The sequence below is a fragment of the Melopsittacus undulatus genome, chromosome 17, assembly GCF_012275295.1.
Source record: "Melopsittacus undulatus isolate bMelUnd1 chromosome 17, bMelUnd1.mat.Z, whole genome shotgun sequence".
Taxonomy (NCBI): domain Eukaryota; kingdom Metazoa; phylum Chordata; class Aves; order Psittaciformes; family Psittaculidae; genus Melopsittacus; species Melopsittacus undulatus.
Window position 1 is genome coordinate 245,027 of NC_047543.1, and position 16,758 is coordinate 261,784.

Below are 16,758 nucleotides of genomic sequence, written 5' to 3' on the forward strand. Positions count from 1 at the left end.
CTCTGACAAGACGGTTACTGCCGCGCCTGCGCCGAAATGGCGGCACCCATGGTTGTGTTGCTTCCGGCGGCGCAGGGCGCTGCCATGTCGGCCAGCGGCCGTGCGCGCGCGTGAGGCGGCCGGATGTTGACGCCGTGAGGCAGCCATGGCGGCGGCGGCGCCGGGAGAGCGGCAGCGGCGGGTGCAGGAGCTGAGCGCGGAGCTGCGGAGCCGCCTCGGGCCCTACGAGCCGCTGCTGAGCTCCGTGCAGGCGGCGCTGGTGTGGGAGCGGCCGGGCCGCAGTGCGCTGTGGTGGGCGGCGGTGCACGGCCTCTTCTGGTGAGCACCGGGGCCGGGCCTCCGCCGCCGCTCGGTACCGGGGGGGGTGGGTGTTGTTATCGCGTATCCCTGAGGCCGGAATCGGGTGGGCGCTGGGGAGCGGGGGCCCTGCCCTGGGGGCGGCCGTCGGTGAGCGCGCTGAGGGCCGGTCACGGCCGCCGGTGGGACCCGAGCAGGCAGCCCGAGAGGTCCCGGTCCTGCCCCGCTTCAGGGGAGCGCGGAGGTGCTGGTGTCTGCTTCGGCTCTGTCCCTGCCCGCGGCTCTGCCGCGTTATCCCAACGCACGGAGCTAACCGGGCAGAGCCGCCGGTTCTGTGCCTCCTGCGGGAATGAGCCGAGCAGATAAGGGTCCCTGGAGCTGCCCGATACACCGTGGGCAGGCTGCGGGTGCTGATTACCACTTGCTTTGCTCTGGATACAGCTGTTCCGAGCGCCTGGCTTGGTGTGAGTGAGGGTGTGTTACTGAGCTGCTGTGTGTGTCACCCAGGGCTGGTCAGGACCTTGTCTTCCTTTCTTCCCCATAGGTTTTTTGCTCTGACCTCTCTTTGCTTGCTGTTCCTGGTTGCGTTTACCCTCATAGTAGTAGTTTGTGTAGATCAGTGGAAGAGCAGAATCTGGCCTGAAATTGGAGGTAAGTTGCAGCATTTGGGCTGATAGCAGCAAAGTGAGCGCTGGGTTTAGCCCCAGAGGTGTAAGCTCTGGAGTCAAATCGTTAAAATCCTGGCTCTTGTGCTTTGTAAGTCTAGAAGCAAGAGGTGTGTTCTTCCTGGAGCTGGAGCATAAAGGCCTTTTCATGCTCATGACACTGGTATTTGTCTCCTAAGCTTGAACCATCAGGTGTACATGGACTAGCGCAGGGGTTGAAGCAGGGATTCACTTTCCCATCATTCAATCCAAGAGAAAAAACTTGGAAGTGTTTGTGGGAAACATCTGGATTGTTCCTCAGAGTCCATCACAAACCAACTTCATGGTGTAGGACAAAGACGAGGTCCAGCCTTGCTGTGGAGAGCTCTTTGAAAGGAGAGGCATCGTGCTGGCTGTTAAGGAAGTTAGTCTGGAGCTTTCAGGAAGCTGTCATTTGATATTAATATACTCATGACTGCTACCCCTCCTCCAGCACAGGGTCTGCATGGACAGCTCGGGGTTGAGCCGTGTGTGTGGTTTGCATGCTCCCAGAGGTGGGTCCCTCACTAACAAGCAAGAACAGCTCCCAGCTCTCTGCTTGAGCCTCTGTTCTCTGTAGTTCTTGGGAAGACATGAAAGCTTTCCCTGGGCTCCAGCAGCAGCTTGGCTCAGGCTCTGTAGCTGAAGCATTCCTGCTTATGAGGAAGTGTCTGCCCCACTCCCGCAGATCCTTGGGCTCCATTTGCCAGGATAACTTTTCAAATCCCAGTCTGGGTGTGAAAGTATCCAAAGGCTTTGGTCTCTGAGGCCTCTCAGTAATCAGCTGCTCTTCCTTCACGTGTGCACAGGGGAAGGGGGGAGATGGAAGTGGTTGGGTTTTGCTGTTACCTTCCAGACAACATCCAACAGATCCCCAGGAGCAGCAGGGAGACCCTCTTGCACCTCCTACTGTCACACATACACATTCAAAGTGTGTTATGGAGTGATCCATCTCTGGTTCTTAATTACAGTTAATGCTTTTCCCAGGTATTCCCCAACTCATTAAAGCTTTACTTTAAATCCCAAGACCTAAGTGTTCTCATGGCAAATTCCTTGCGACTAATGTAGTGTCTGTTCTTAATATTTTAGTGGCAAGACCTGACGAATTAGACAATGAGAGGTAGGAAACTAATTGACTTCTCTGCTCTTGGTGTTTGCTGTGATGATACTGTATCACTACCACCTGCATGTGCTCTTTGAGTGAGGAAGGAAGGGGAAGAAGGGAGCCCTCGACCCTGTCAAGCAGCTGGGACAAGTATCTGACTTGCCTAAGCTGTTACATTACACTTTGCCTTCCTACTAGCCCTTGACGGTGCTTTCTTAGCGTTGTAAAACTTCCCTCGTGCCCTTAAGTTAGAGGTGCTGCCTCAAAAGCAGCTCCTTCTGTATGGGCCTCCAGTAGCAAGAAACCAGCCTTGCCTTGGGAAAGGATGAAGTCTTCTGAGGCTTGACAGGGAATGTTTAACAGCTTGTTCCAGGAGCTGGTACCGCATACTTGGGATCTGACTGCAGCATTAATGATGGCTTGAGAAATGTTGGGGTGTTGCCTTACTAATAACACCTTCCTGCCCTGTGGTGCTGCACTGGGTGCTCAGCTCCTGATTAAATCACTTGGGCTGGGGCCAAATGACAGGTTTGACTTTGTTTTCTTTTGCAAGAGGCCCAGGTACAGAAGGAACTGCTCTTCCTTAACCTCCATACTTGTGACTAGCAGTTAAGAAGCACTAATAGAACTTGCCAAAGACAGTGCCTTCGAAGGAAGTGAATATATGAAGTCAGGTCCAGAGCTGCTTGTAGAGACCTCGTGCTGAATTCTTGGGGGTTGCGGTTGATTAAGTCAGTGCAGAAAAAAGCAAATGGATTTGCTTCTGCACTGCCCTTCAAGTAGCATGGAAACTAGTCCAAGTGAAAGGGTGAGAGACTGGAATTGCTGCTCCTCAGCTGTGGGAGAACTGGGAGAGCAGTCCCTGGAAGTGCTGTTCTGGAAGACAGCTGAGCCTCAGCTAAAGCTCTGAAGAGCTCAGAACTGGGGGAGGAGAGAAGGAAGTGTTGAAACAAGTATCTGTAACAAGTGATTTCTGCACTGGTCGATGCAGTGAGCTCTCTTCCTGCCTTTCCTGCAGTTGGGGATATGTCCACCCTCGGCTGCTCGGAGTGCCAGAGCTCTGTCACCATTTGGCTGAAGGATGGGTGGCTGGGACCAACTTCTTAAGCAATCTCTTCATTTTCAAGAGGCAAAACCCTGGCAAGGTAAGAAAGTACAGACCTCAGCACATAAAACATGTGGTGTGGAGCCTCTGCTGCCCACCAGGATCCTCTTGTGGTGGCATCCAGCGTTGGCTGAATGCAGTCACACATGGGAGGTTACCACGTCTCCCCCACTGCTGTTAAGTGGTGAGGAAGGATGGAAAGCACAGGCAGAACAACCAGGCTGGGGAGGAGGGAGGAGGAAGCGAGTGTTGGCATGTTGGTTGTGAAATGGAGCTGCTCCTTCTGTAGGTTTGCAGCTCTGTCAGTGTCTGTCAAACTCCCGCAGTGGATTTGAACAGTGAGGAAGAGGTGTCAAGCTTCAAGCTGCTTTTTTTGTGTTCCCTTTTTTTGAGGCTTATGCAAAGAGCAACATGTAACATACTGGAACTGTCCTTGTCCTTTTCACTTTCAAGCTTCCTGTCTCTGCAAAGCCTCTCCCTAGCTTTGGGAAGCTCCTCATATGCTGAGACAAGAGGCCTTGGCAGCGCTGCCTGTGCTGGTCCCAGAGGTGGTGCTTGAACACTGGGAAGGTTTTACTGTCATTAGAATCTGCAAGAACCAAGTGAATCAACTGCTTTGGAAACTCACTGTCTCCCCTGTCTTCAGTTTTGCCTTCTAGTGTGTGGAGTCTTTACTTTCCTGGCTGTCCTGGGCCGCTATATCCCTGGACTCTTGCTCTCATACTTGCTGTGTAAGTAGATCTCTGTGCCAATACAGACCTAGAAGTGAAAAGGGGTAGAGATGAGTGGGATCTGAATGGCTGGGATGGGGATCTTCTGCTCAGAAGATAGCTTGTGTGAATGGCTTTACAGTTGAAAAGAATACGTTCTACCTGGAATGTGGTGGTTCCTGACCGGGAATCTGAGGTCTCTGGTCCAGAGAGAACATGTTTGAGTGCTCAGTAACCACACACTAAGAGGTTGGCTTCTCAATTTTGCTGCCCTGGCAGAGGTGGTTGCAGTGTTCTGACAGCCTCCTGCAGCATTGCCTCCCTTCAGATGTGCCATTCTCTGCATCACAAAACGGGCAGGATGTTTGCATTCTGGGCAAACTTCTAATGTGCATTCCCACTTACCTCAGTGCTCTTCATCCTGCTGTGGCCCCTTGCTGTGTACCACAGACTGGGGCAGCGCATGTACGTGAGGCTGGAGCCAGCTCTGCAGCGGCTGCGGTTCAGCTTCCGAGGCTACATGATCCCAAAGCAGCGGGAGAAGCAACGTAAGTTCCTGTGCTGTGTTTGTGACCCTTCCGACACTGATGCTCAGTACCTGAAACAGCCCATGGGGGGAGCCTGGAGTGGGCTGAGCTGCAGCATGCAGCCACTCCAGTACCCTCAGGAAAGGAGGCAAACCTTCCCTGCCTCCCAGCAGCTCCCAGCAAGCACTGACACCTCCCAGAGCCAGCTCCTCATGGTGCTGAGCTGCTCCGTTCCTCAGCTGCCAGAACTGTGTGTTCCATCTTATGTTGCACTGAAAACAGAGGGAGGGTTCAGTGCAAGGCAGCTGCCAAACATGTTCATCTCAGTAAAAGATGTGCAGCAGCACAAGTTGGAAGTGATCATGTTGCTGTGCTGTGGAGCAAAGCATGCTGTGCTGGGTCATGTCCAAGCTGCCAGATGAAGGGGCTTTGTGCTTGGCACAAGGCTCATCCTGCACAGAGCCCTGTCCCAGCAGCAGCATTGAGCTTTGACTCTGGTTTCTGACAGTGCGTCACCGATCCCTGAACCAGGAGTCTGTGGATGATGGGAGTGACAGTGAGGAGGAACTTGCTGCCTTCTGTCCTAAGGTAACAGCAGCAGCTGAATACAATAAACTCGCTGTGTTGTGTGGACATGTAGTGAGTGGGCACATATCCAGCCCGTTGTAGCTGAGTTCTTGTGGAAGATCAGATAAGGATATTCTCCTTTGAGAAAGGTCTTTCTTATTCTGTCTCACTCAGATATGTCCAGAGCTGCTTGTACCAACTACAGTCTCCTAGGCTGGGCTGTAAAGTGTAAAATGAGCTTCCATGAGGGCTGGCTTTCACTGGAGGCAAATGGATCATGTGTTTTGTCTTGAGGCACAGGATAAGCTTCCCAGTATTGATGTTTTCAATGTTATCTCCTCTCTGAAAGCTGGATGACTCCGTGGTCGCCAAGGAACTCACCATCTCCGACTCAGAGCATTCGGATGCTGAGGTTTCCTACACAGAGAATGGGATGTTCAACCTTTCGAGGGGCCAGACTCCCCTGACAGAGGGGTCAGAAGGTGAGAGGGAATGGGGCAGCTTCTGGAAGGTGTGGAATGCTGAGCAGGCGCCAGTGTGACGGGTCAGAGGGAGGATGCTTTGCCTTCTGGCCTTGAGGGCTGCCTCTTTGATGTCTCTCTTGCTGCCTAAGATGAGATGCAAGTACCTGTTTTTTTTTCAGGATGGAGCTTCCTTCATTCCTGTGGTGCTTTACTGAGCAGTTAGAGCTGCTCTCACAGGCAGATCCAGCTCTGCCAGTCCCTGCCTGCAGGGACACACTGCAGCTTGGTCTGCATGGGGGTGTCTGGTTCCGCATCCCTGTTCCTTGTGTGTGAACTGGGAGCTCAGCAGCAACCCCAGTACCTGTGTGAGGGGGGCACTGGGGAGGGTTTGGTCTGTGAGCCTTGATGGGAGCTGTGGCCCAGCTTTCATGGGTCTGTTTAAAGTTCTTTCTCCTCTTCCAGACCTGGATGGTCACAGTGACCCAGAAGAATCTTTTGCCCGGGACCTCCCTGACTTCCCTTCCATAAACCCAGAGGTCACCGGCATAGATGATGAAGATGACACCAGCATTGGGATCCCGAGCCTGGCTTACCGCTCACAAGTGACTGAAGATCTGCACCTCCCGTATGAGCAGGAGGAAGGCAGTGGCCTGCCCCCCGTACAGAACCTGCCTGGCAACATCGCTGGCTTCGTCACCAGAAGCATGATCCAGCTCGCACTGTCAGGAGCCCCTCAGCCAGGCCCCTCACGCAGCGACAATCCCCAGAGGGCTGCAAAGACTTACCTCAGAATGGCCAGCTTGGACTTGGACACTGATGCGGAAGGAGATGACTTTGAACTGCTGGATCAGTCTGAGCTGAACCAGCTGGATCCTGCAGGCTCCCGGGGCCAGTAGGTGAGCCCAGCACTTCCCTCTGGTTTTCTATTGTGCATCGTGGAGGGAATCCTGGCAGGAAAAGCCTTGCACACTTGTCTAGATGCTCTCCTGTGTGAGTCTGAGTGAGGTGACGGCCGGGCCTGGCTGGGAACACCACAGTGACCTGGGACTCTGTAGCCTCGCTTGGATTTTAAAATAAACTACACTGGTAATTCATAGAGCAAAGGCATTGCTGTGATGGCTCCACAGTCACCCACGTGCTGCCCTGCACCCAGGATGCTGCTTGCTCCAAACTGCCTCACCTGAGACCGTAACCCTGGTGTGTGTCACTCGAGAGGCCACTGCTTGGCTCAGCCCAGCATCACCGAGGACAAGCTCGAAGCCGATCCTCTGGGGCTGGTTTCCCCTCAGACCTGTTGTCTGGGACCCAGTGCTGGTCTGTCTTAAAGACAGCCATTCCCTGCTCCTAAACCGTGCACAGAATCTAGGTCTTCTCTCCCAGCAACGTCCGGCTCCAGGCAGAAACAAAGCTGCTGTGGGCACGGCTGTGTGTGTGATGAGCACTCCCCTCCTGTCCCGGCTCTAGTGATGCTGTTTTGTAAGACACCATGGCAATAAGACACCTCCTGTGATGATGATGAGAGTCCTGCAGTGACTGTCTACGTGCGGCAGCTGCTTTGTGTTGTTTCCTAAAACAATGGACTGATGCTTTGCGGCCCCCCCCCCCCCCGTGCTCCTCCCGTGCCTGCTCGGTGCCCATCCTGCCCTCCTCTGCCCGGGTTGGTGGAGGGAGGAGCTGGAGCTGCCCGTGGCTTCCTGCCCCCTGCAACGGCAGCACCGGGGACGGAGCAGCTTTTGTGCCCGGTGTGGTCACAGAGCCCAGCACCCTCCAGGGGCCAGGCCGGCTGCAGCCCTGCCCGGTCCCGACCCCTCTCCTTGCGTGTCCTAAGCCATAGAACCCGGTTGCGGTCGCGTTTGTGCACTAAGAACGGAACGCGGCTGCCGGGACCCGTCCGCCTCTGCTGTGTCTGTGTGGGAGCCCCGGGGCAGCGGGAGCACCGGATGCGGGACCGGGGCTGCGGGTCCTGGAGCGCTGTGGCCCCGCCTCCTCGGGGCGGGGCTTCACTTCCCAGCCAATCAGAGCCCTCCTCTGTCCCCGGCTGGCGGGGATTGGGCGGTGCGCCGGAAGTGCGTCATCGTCGGCAGGCCGGGTGAGGAGCGGGGAGAGCAGAGAGGGAAGATGAGCAAAGGCCGCGATGGCGCCGGGGCTGGCGGTGAGTGCGGGCAGGGGCCTCGCTGCGGGCCGGTGCCGGTGCCGGTGCCGGAGCCCGGGCGGTGACGGCCTCCGTCCCCCGCAGGAGGCTCCGCCGCCGCTGTGCTGCTGCGGTACCTGCGGGAGCAGAACCGGCCATACAGTGCCCATGACGCCTTCAGCAACCTGCAGCGGGAGCACGGGCTCGGCAAGGCGGTGAGCGGGGCCGGGCAGCGGGGGCAGGGCCGGGCCGGGCGCCGCTGACGTGCGCGGGGCCCCGCAGGCCGTGGTGAAGGCGCTGGAGCAGCTGGCGCAGCAGGGCCGCATCCGGGAGAAGGCCTACGGGAAGCAGAAGATCTACTTCAGTGACCAGGTGAGCCCCGGGCCCCGGCGCTGCCCCCGGCGCGGCCCCCGCCGCTGCCCCCGGCACTGCCCCCGCCGCGCTCAGCCGCCGCCTCCCGCAGGAGCAGCTCCCGGCCGCCAGCGATGCTGAGCTCCGCGGCCTGGACGCGCAGATCGCGGCTCTCTCCGGGCAGCTGCAGGCCCTGCAGCAGAGCTGCCGGCAGCTGGAGGCAGGTGAGTGCGGCCCCGGCCCGGGACCGGCAGCGGCTCCGGGGCATGGGCTGAGGGGCCTCCCTTGCAGAGCTGAGGGACCTGAGCGGCTCCATGACCACCTCTGAGATGGCCAAAGAGCTCAGGGAGCTGAAGAGGGACTGTGAGAGTTACACAGAGAAACTGCAGAGGATGAAGTCGGCCACGAACCACGTCACTCCGGAAGAAAAGGAGAAGGTGAAGAGCTGCTGGGGCCGAGCACACTCTCAGGGCACCTTCAGGCAGCAGCTGAGCTGCTTCTTCCCCACACACCTGGGTCACTGCATCTTGCCCAGGCAGCTGAAAAGCCAACAGCTTCCTGGCCTGTATCAGAAATAGCCCAGGCACTGGGGCCAGGGCAGTGATCACTGCAGCCCCCCTGCACTGGGCACTGGTGAGGCTGCACCTCGAAACCTGTGTTCAGCTCTGGGCCCATCGAAGAGAGACCTTGAGGGGCTGGATGGGGCCAGAGAAGGGCAATGGAGCTGGTGCAGGGCCTGGAGCACAAGGGAGATGGGGAATGGCTGAGGGACCTTGGGGTCTCAGATGGAGAAGAGAAGGCTCAGGGGGGATCTGATGGCTCCCTCCAAGTGCCTGAGAGGAAGATGGAGCCAGGAGGGGCTGGGCTCTGCTCCCAAGGAACAAGGGATGGGACAAGAGGAACCGGCCTCAAGCTGCCCCAGGGCAGGTTTAGATGGAGCTGAGGAACAATTCCTGCCCCACAGGGTGCTCAGGCATTGGAACAGGCTGCCCAGGGCAGGGCTGCAGGCACCGGCCCTGCAAGTGCTCACACACCCTCAGTGCCATGGGTTAGGGGTGGCCTTGGCAGTGCTGGGAATGGTTGGAGTGGATGAGCTGAAATGGCTTTTCCAACCTGGTTGATTCCCTGGCTCCATCCTCTGCCCCTGTGTGGGGTGAGCTGGTTCACAGGAGCTCCATGGCCCAGCAGGGCCCTTGGGAGCCACTTGGGCTGTTAAATAACCCCTGGTTGGGACTTGAGGCAGGTCCTTGGCACTGGGCACTTTTGGCACCTTTGTGGGGTGGCTTCTGCCAGGCTGGGTCTGACTTTTGTCTTGGTGCCCACAGGTGTGCAGTGAGCAGAAGCTGTACTGCAGAGAGTGGCGGCGCAGGAAGCGAATGGTAATGATTGTGCCACCAAATGGGGGTGGTGACCATCCTGTTGTGACAGTGTGGGGGGGATACAGGCAGCTTGGGGAGCAGCCCCTGCTTGAGCTGAGCCCCTTCCCACTGCTGCAGTGCTGAGACTGTAACTGTGGAGCAGGCAATGCTGTGCTTGGGGCTGGGGTACCATGGTGCCTGCAGAGCTCTGCCTGCCCTTGGCAACAACCAGCCCTTGTCAGCCGCTGCATTGGCTCAGGTCACCCCTGTCCCTGCAGGCGACCGAGGTGCTGGACGCCATCCTGGAGGGGTACCCCAAAAGCAAGAAGCAATTCTTTGTAAGTCCCAAATGTGGTCTCTGTGGGGCCGGCGCTGTGCTGAGCTTCATGGTGCTGAGCCCCACTGTGCTCCTGCAGGAGGAGGTCGGGATAGAGACGGATGAGGAGCACAACGCTGTGCTGCCAGCAACCATGTGAGGCACTGAGGAGCCTCTGCTCCAGAAGGAGCCAGTGCTGGAACTCAGCTCTTGGGTTGGTTTTTGTCCTCTTTTTGGGCTCATCCTGCACATTTCTAGATGTTGTGGTTCAGAATGGTTCCCAGCAGGGCCCTGGTGGTCCAGCGAGGCCTCAGGAGGGTGAAGGAGCTGGTGTCTGCAGAGCTCCACGTGTGTCTCAGCCATGAACACACGAGCACGGCCCCATTAAACACCAGCATTTGGGTTCAGGTCGTGGTGGCCTCTCTCTGTTCAGAGGGTGTCGGGCAGGGCTTGGGTTCTGGGCTGCAGCAGCACAGAGGGTGGGGAAGCAGAGGTGGGATGGGCACAGCCCTGAGCACCAGAAGGAAACCCAGAGAAAGCCTGAAAACATTCAGCAACATTTACTTCCTTTTCACAATAGAAAAAACAGGTGCAATGCACGTCCTCCTGCAGCAGGAGCAACCCCAGGGCTCCTGGCCATGCCCGTGTCCAGCCCCAGAGCCCCAACCCGGACCTGTGCACCCCGAGTCTGCCTCCACACCTAGCAGGGCTTGGCCTGGGGGCTGCCCTTGTGGTGCATTGACCCAAAGGCAGGGGTTTGATTCTGTATCAAAACCACCCCCCAAGCCCTGATTCTGCACCGCTGCTGGGGGTAGAAGCTGTAACTGAACCATTCCCATGCACTGAAACCATGGAGCTGATTCACCTGTATACCCTGTGTGAAATAAATACCCATCACACTGAGGGGGAGCAACCCCTGATCACAGAGCACAGGCCCCACTGGGACCAACCCCTCCTCACCACGAGGCCTTTGCATGGCCAAAGCCACGACCCCCCTGACACCAGTGCCATGGGGCAGGTTCAGGAGTGTCAGAGCCTGGCTGCAAAGTGATGCTGGGAAGGCTCCAGGGTCTTTGCACTGATTCATCAAACCAAATCCGGGCTGTCTGTGTGTGTGTGGATGAAAGGAGCAGCAGTGAGTGACTGCCTTCAGCTGCTCACCTACCTTTGAGTGTGGCCACAGCAAAACCAGACAGAAGCCAGAAGCAACTCCACAACTCACAAACCCTGCCCCATAGCGGCTGCTGCAGAGGGGGCACCACAAAGCCCCAGGTAGGGGAGAAGCCTCTTTAACAGAAACCAACAGCTTTGCACATGCGTTCTTGTCTCCTTTCCCAGTCCCAGGGAGCAGAGGGGTTGTGGCAGAGGCCGGAGGGGCCAGAGCTGCTGCACTGGTAGCCCAGGCAAACCCCACCACAACTGCCTGAGCTGGAACCTGGGGGTAAATAATGGGGGGGGCACCTCTGCTCCACCCACACTTACCCCATTTTAAGTCCCTACAACAATTCCGTGATCTCAACTGTGCTGGGCTTGGGTTTGTAGTTAATAAATAATCCACAGAAGCTTTAAAAGCAGGTGGAGGGGATGGCCCAGCCCCTGCTTGTGCCCATCACCGTGGCCCCTGGGCGGGGGGTGGCAGCCCCAGGGCCGGGGCGCTGCAGGCCATCAGTAGAGCTGACTCTTGAGCTGGTGCAGGACCCCGATCACGATGTCCTGCAGCGTCTGGGGCAGGGGGAGACACGAGACAGGGTCAGGTTTTCCAATGGGGGAACAGCCCCAGGGCTGGCACCCGCAGCCGCTCCCAGCGCTCACCTGGGGCTTGCAGTGCTCCTCAATCCAGCTGAAGACGCATGCCGAGAGCTCCTGGAAGCTTGTCACTGAGATGGAAGCATTGAAGGACTGGAAGAGGGAATCCATAATGCCTTGGAACACGTTGAACTTCACCTCGTCGGAGACCTGGTTCTTCCCCTCGTTGGGGTTGTCCTGATGAGCTTTCACAATCTGCTCGTAGTTCCTGCAACAAAGCAAGTGTATGGTCAGCAGCAGAGGACAGGGGGAACAGGACCCTGCAGGGAACCAACACTGGGAAGCTGCAGCCTCTCCTGGCACCAGGACCTCGGGGTCACCTTCACACCCCCCTACTGCCCCAGGACACCCATGCTAGGGGCTGCTGGAGGAGCAGGCAGGGAGAGGTTTGGGGCTGCAGGCACAGAGGCTGGGGCAGGAAGAAGAGGGCAGCACCCGACAGCTCTTCCCTTACGCCTTCATGATCTTCAAGGCCATCACGTCCTTCCTGAGGGTGGAAAGTTCCTCCTCTTGCTTCTTCTTTTCCTTGTGCAGGAACTGGATGTAGTCAATGGCTGAGCATGAAAACATGAGAGGGAGGATGTGAGAATGCACCCAAGCATCCCACAGAGCATCCTCTGCCCTGGTCCTCCTCAGGGGCTGGATGGAGGTGACCAGCACTGGGCTCCCCCCAGAGCATCATCACAACCAGAAGGTCCCAGTGTGCTGAACCCCCTGCTGCACGGCTCTAGCGAGGTGGTTTGGGGGGTTCATGGCATCCCCACCCTCCAGACTCACTTTTCTGGAGAACAATGGCCTTGCTCAGCTTCTGGGAGCCTATGGAGAAATCCTGCTGCTCGCAGGTGGGAACGATGGCCTGGAGGTCATCGTAGCCTTTCTGTGGGGAAGCAGAGGCGCAGCACATGCGTTTGGGGTGCAGCAGTGTGCACCGGGCTGCTTCCAATGGCATCAACACCCAGCTCCCACCACACGGGCAGCCAGGGCCTGGGGAGGGCTGCTCCAGCAGGGAAGGTGCTGAGGGCAGGAGGGTGCTGCAGGGCTCTCGGTTACCTTGATGGCATCTCTCCTCTTCTGCTCCGCCTGCGTGTGCGCCCGTCTGCGCCGGTCCTTGTAGGACTCCTTGTAGGACTCTTTGTAGGACTCCTGGTGGTAATCGCTGTCCTCATCGTCTGCACGGAGAGAAGCCGGGGGGGGGGTGATGGAGCTGGGCTGGGCTCTGCACCAGGCCACGGGCAAACACCCCAAGGGGCCCCCCAACCCCTGCCCTCCCCTCGTGGAGCTGGGCAGGAGCTGCCTGCAGCTCCTTGGGAGGGCATCAAACCCGAACCCACTGGTGCCCGGTGCGTTCCCCCCCCGCTGCCCTCGGCACAGGGAGGGGGACCCCGTGCTGGGCACTGCAAACCCCACCTGTGTTGGGCACGGAGGAGGCGCTGGTGGAGCCGATGCTGTTGGCCCGGGACACGATACTGCTCTTCCGGGCGCTCTCCATGAAGAGCGCTGCGGGGAACGGGTCACAGTGAGCGGCACACGCGGGGCCGTGCAGGGGCCGAGGGCTCAGGGCCCCGGTACCGGGGCCGAGCACGTACCCGAGTCCAGACCATTGTCTCCGTACGCTGCGTCCACCTGGAGCGGGAGCGGAGACGTGAGCGGGGCCGGGGCAGGAGCCGCGACCGGAGCCCCCGGACCCCCCCGGTCCCGTGCGCGGTCACCTCTGACCCCGGCGCTCCCCGAGGCCCTCACCCCACCCCCCTGCGCGCACACAACCGAGCCCCCCCAGGCCCCGGCCCCGGGCCCCCCCCCGGTCCCGGTCCCGGTCCCACCTTCCCCCACGCGTCCTCGGCCGCGGCGCACGGCGGCTCCGCCATCTTCCGCCCGCCCCGCTCACGTGACCGCCGTGAGCCAACGGGCAGCGCCGTCCGCCCCGTTCCGCCGGACCGCCAGGGGGCGCCCGCACCGGTACCACCCCCACATACACACAGACACGTGACAGGCAGCGAGCGGAGGGAGGGAGCGGCCTCCTCCTTTACTGGGAACGGGGCCGGGGGGGGGGAGAGCGCCCCCTGGCGGCGGGGCCGGGCCGGGCCCCTCCGGTGCAGGCTCCGTGCTCCGGCAGCAGCAGCGGAGCCCTCAGGACCGGTCCGCACGGGGCAGGCGCTGCTGCAGCAGCTCCCAGGCCTTCTCCACCTGCGGCAGAACACGAACCTCGGAGCCGGGGGCGGCCGCAGCCCCCAGAGCCCCTCACGGCCCCGGTGCCCGGTGCCCACCTGCCTGCGGGTGACCTCCGGCTCCCACAGCGTGCACAGCACCACCTGCGCCTGCTGCACTCGCTGCCTGCTGCTCATCTGGCTCCGCAGCCGGTTCCGAGCGGCCTCCGCGCTCAGCCCGTCCCGAGCCTGCACTCGCCGCACGGCCTGCGGGGACCACAGCACCTCAGGCGCTGCAGGCCCAGGCCCGGCCCCGGCACCGAGGGACAGCCCCGGGGGCATCTCCCACCTCGTCCTCCGGGATCACGGCCGTCCACACCTCATGGACCATGTCCTGCCATCCAGCCTCCAGCAGCACGGCAGCGTCCAGCACACACACGGCCTTCCCTGCGGGATGAGGACACTGCTCACTACCTGTGGGCTATGGCAGCTCCTTGAGCCTGGCCCAGCTCTGCATGCTCAGAGATGGGTCAGTGACAACCTCTGCCCAGCAGAGCAGGCTCTGAGCATGGGGAACGCTCCCGGTGCTGCCCCAGCAGCCGCCCCACCGGGTGCTGTGTCCTGAGGTGCTGTGCAAGCCACGCACTAGCTCCGTGTTGTGTTCAGTTACCTTGAGCTCCTGCCTCCCGGATCTGCTCCTTCACCAGCCGGGCGATCTCAGGCCACACGATGTCTGTGAGGCTCTTGAGCTGCTCCTGGAAAGGACCAAAGCTTGGCCCAGACCTCTGAGGGCACCGGCCCCACATACGTCAGGGATGGAGGTCAAACACTGACGGTGCCTGTGCTGCTCCTACCTGGTTTCCAAACACTTTGGCCCCAAGGACTTCCCTGTTGATTGTCCCATCTTCGTGGAGGATTTCTGCAAGGCAGAACAGGCTTGGGAGGACTGAACCCAGCTCCCTTCCCCGGGGCCAGCCTAGGGCACAGTGACAGCCTAGGGCACAGCGACAGCCTAGGGCACAGCGACAGCCTAGGGCACAGTGACAGCCCAGGGCACAGTGACAGCCTAGGGCACAGCAACAGGCACCCAGGAAGGAGCTGCAGGACCCAACATGCAGCTTGCTCCAGAAAGACAAGGAATAGCTTTTCCCAGGTGAGCAGCAGCCCATAGATAGATGAGCTATCACTGACCGAGCTACAGAGCCCAGAACCCCCAGGCCAGGAGGGCTCCCTGGGATGAAGGCACATCCCTCCCTCCTCTTCCCAGCCTTCCCCACAGCTTTCCGTGGCTCCACCTGCACCAAAGGTGGCCACCACCTGCTTGTAGGCAGGGCCCCCCGGGACATAGACAGCATGGCCAAGCTTGTCAGCATCGATGACGAATGCTCCCAGCCCCCCCAGGAGCCTGGCGATGGACGTTTTCCCACTCCCGGTTCCTCCGGTCAGGCCGATCACGTACGGGCGTGAAGGCAGCGCAGGGTCTTGCTAGGGGAGAAGGAAACCCATTGCCAGCACATGGAGGACACGGCTCTGCTGGAGAAGGATCCCCTACACCCGGCCTGGAAAGGGGCACGGATGGTGCTGGCACCGCAGAGCATGGGTCCCCCAGAACAGCCCCTGCAGCAGGGACATGGGCACATGGCTCCCGAGAGCTCCTGACCCACCCGTGGGGGCTGCAGCAGTGTCCCCAGCAGCCGGTGCCGCAGGCTGGAGGAGCTGATCTTCTCCTCCTCGTTCTCGCTGTGGTCGGGGTCCTGCATCAGGAAGATCTCATAGAGAGTCAGTGCGGGGAGCCCCTGTGGGAGGAGAGCCCCGAGGCTGTCAGCAGTGGGGACACCCAAAGGGACAGGGCTCCAGGCCCCAACGGAGCAGCACCACCACGGCTGCGGCTGCCCCTGTCCCCACGAGGCAGCTCCATCCCCGGGGGGCACATTCCCAGCAGCAGAGGGGAAGGCAGCTCAATGGGATGCCAGCAGTTGTGTGCATGGGCACCCTGCCCTTGTGCCTGGGCTGGGGCACACCACAGCCATTTACATTGTCAAGTCTCTGCTTGTTGACGGCCTCCCCTCCCCGGCGGGTCTCCTGGCTGACCACCAGGCACTGCAGGTCGGGGTCGGTGACGCTGGGGCCGTAGGGGTCGGTGAGCCGCACGATGTCGTAGCGCAGCGACGGCTTCACGTCCTCCAGGAACTCGCGCAGCTTGGCCACCCGCAGCTCGTAGGGCTCGATCAGCTCCATCAGGACCTTGTCTGCGGGCAACGGCAGCACAGAGAACAGGGGAGGGTGTTAACACCGGCAGCTCCCAGAGCAGGGATGGAACGCATCAGACCGGGAGATGGAGGCAGCCCCGCACACCTCCCTCACTGCTATGGACATCAAGCCTTATCCCCACCATCACCCTGCCCCAGGGTGCTTGGAGCCTGGCACCACGGGGCTCTGCCCCTCTCCGGTACCCCCCTGGCCTCAGCTGCCCTCAGCTCCCCCGATCCCAGCACGGACTCACGGCGGAGCAGGTCCCCATCGGCCACCCCCGCCAGGAGCCGCTCTCGGGCCAGGAGGCAGCAGGTGCTGAGCAGCAGCCGGTGGGCTCCGTGAAGGCGGTCGAAGGTTCCCCCGACGGCCACGCCGGAGAACCCTGGAAGTGCCGCATCGGGGCCGCACTCGGGGTCCCCATCGGGGTCCCCCTCGGGGTCCGGCAGCAGCAGCGCGGGCAGGTCCGGGGCGCAGCCGTAGGCGGCGGCAGCCAAGCTCTGCAGCGCGGCCCGCACCGGGCCCGGTGCCCCCCGCGCCTCGCTGGCCGGGAGCAGCAGCACCCGGGGCGGCCGGGCCAGGCTGCGGCCGGGCCCCAGCAGGACGCGCACGTCCAACCCGCTCCGCGCCGCGGCCGCGTAGAGCGCGGCCAGAGCCCGCAGCAGAGCGGGGCCGGCGGGCGGCGGGGCCGGAGCGGCCGCCGGGAGGCGCAGCCCCGGATGCAGGACCACGTACAGCGGCCCCGACACCTCCGCCGCCGCCGCCGCCAGCGCCGCCGCCGCCCGCCCGGGCAGCGCTGCCAGAGGAGCCGTCAGCAGCAGGAGCCCCGACCCGAACGGCGGCATCGCCCCCACCACCCCCGGAAGTCCCGGGCACCGAGGACCCGGAACGGGCCCCGGGCCCCGCCTCTCGTGAGGGAGCCCCGGGGAGAGGCGAGCGGCGGG

The 16,758-nt window shown here is 60.6% G+C and overlaps 4 protein-coding genes across 4 annotated transcripts; 2 read left to right on the forward strand and 2 right to left on the reverse strand.

Annotated features, from left to right (window-relative positions):
• The first annotated feature begins 109 nt into the window (after positions 1-109).
• RETREG3 (reticulophagy regulator family member 3) lies at positions 110-6,974 on the forward strand. Its single transcript, XM_034070117.1, has 9 exons — positions 110-318; positions 842-948; positions 2,070-2,100; positions 3,104-3,230; positions 3,837-3,921; positions 4,311-4,448; positions 4,936-5,015; positions 5,344-5,476; positions 5,921-6,974. The coding sequence occupies exons 1-9, from the start codon at positions 146-148 to the stop codon at positions 6,352-6,354; spliced, it is 1,308 nt and encodes a 435-aa protein (XP_033926008.1). The 5' UTR covers positions 110-145; the 3' UTR covers positions 6,355-6,974.
• A 618-nt stretch (positions 6,975-7,592) lies between these two features.
• Positions 7,593-10,021, forward strand: PSMC3IP (PSMC3 interacting protein). Its single transcript, XM_034070283.1, has 8 exons — positions 7,593-7,610; positions 7,688-7,804; positions 7,872-7,961; positions 8,053-8,164; positions 8,232-8,377; positions 9,266-9,319; positions 9,577-9,636; positions 9,715-10,021. The coding sequence occupies exons 1-8, from the start codon at positions 7,593-7,595 to the stop codon at positions 9,772-9,774; spliced, it is 657 nt and encodes a 218-aa protein (XP_033926174.1). The 3' UTR covers positions 9,775-10,021.
• Positions 10,022-10,155: 134 nt separating this feature from the next.
• MLX (MAX dimerization protein MLX) lies at positions 10,156-13,433 on the reverse strand. Its single transcript, XM_034070118.1, has 8 exons — positions 13,241-13,433; positions 13,007-13,043; positions 12,828-12,917; positions 12,471-12,589; positions 12,198-12,297; positions 11,875-11,974; positions 11,427-11,628; positions 10,156-11,336 (listed from the first exon to the last, which is right to left on the reverse strand). Exons 1-8 carry the CDS (start codon positions 13,283-13,285, stop codon positions 11,280-11,282), a joined length of 750 nt encoding a protein of 249 aa, XP_033926009.1. The 5' UTR covers positions 13,286-13,433; the 3' UTR covers positions 10,156-11,279.
• On the reverse strand, positions 13,410-16,698 carry COASY (Coenzyme A synthase). The gene is made up of 9 exons (XM_034070119.1): positions 16,068-16,698; positions 15,599-15,813; positions 15,229-15,360; positions 14,860-15,049; positions 14,419-14,483; positions 14,235-14,319; positions 13,914-14,011; positions 13,685-13,831; positions 13,410-13,604 (listed from the first exon to the last, which is right to left on the reverse strand). The coding sequence occupies exons 1-9, from the start codon at positions 16,657-16,659 to the stop codon at positions 13,548-13,550; spliced, it is 1,581 nt and encodes a 526-aa protein (XP_033926010.1). The 5' UTR covers positions 16,660-16,698; the 3' UTR covers positions 13,410-13,547.
• Positions 16,699-16,758: the final 60 nt, after the last annotated feature.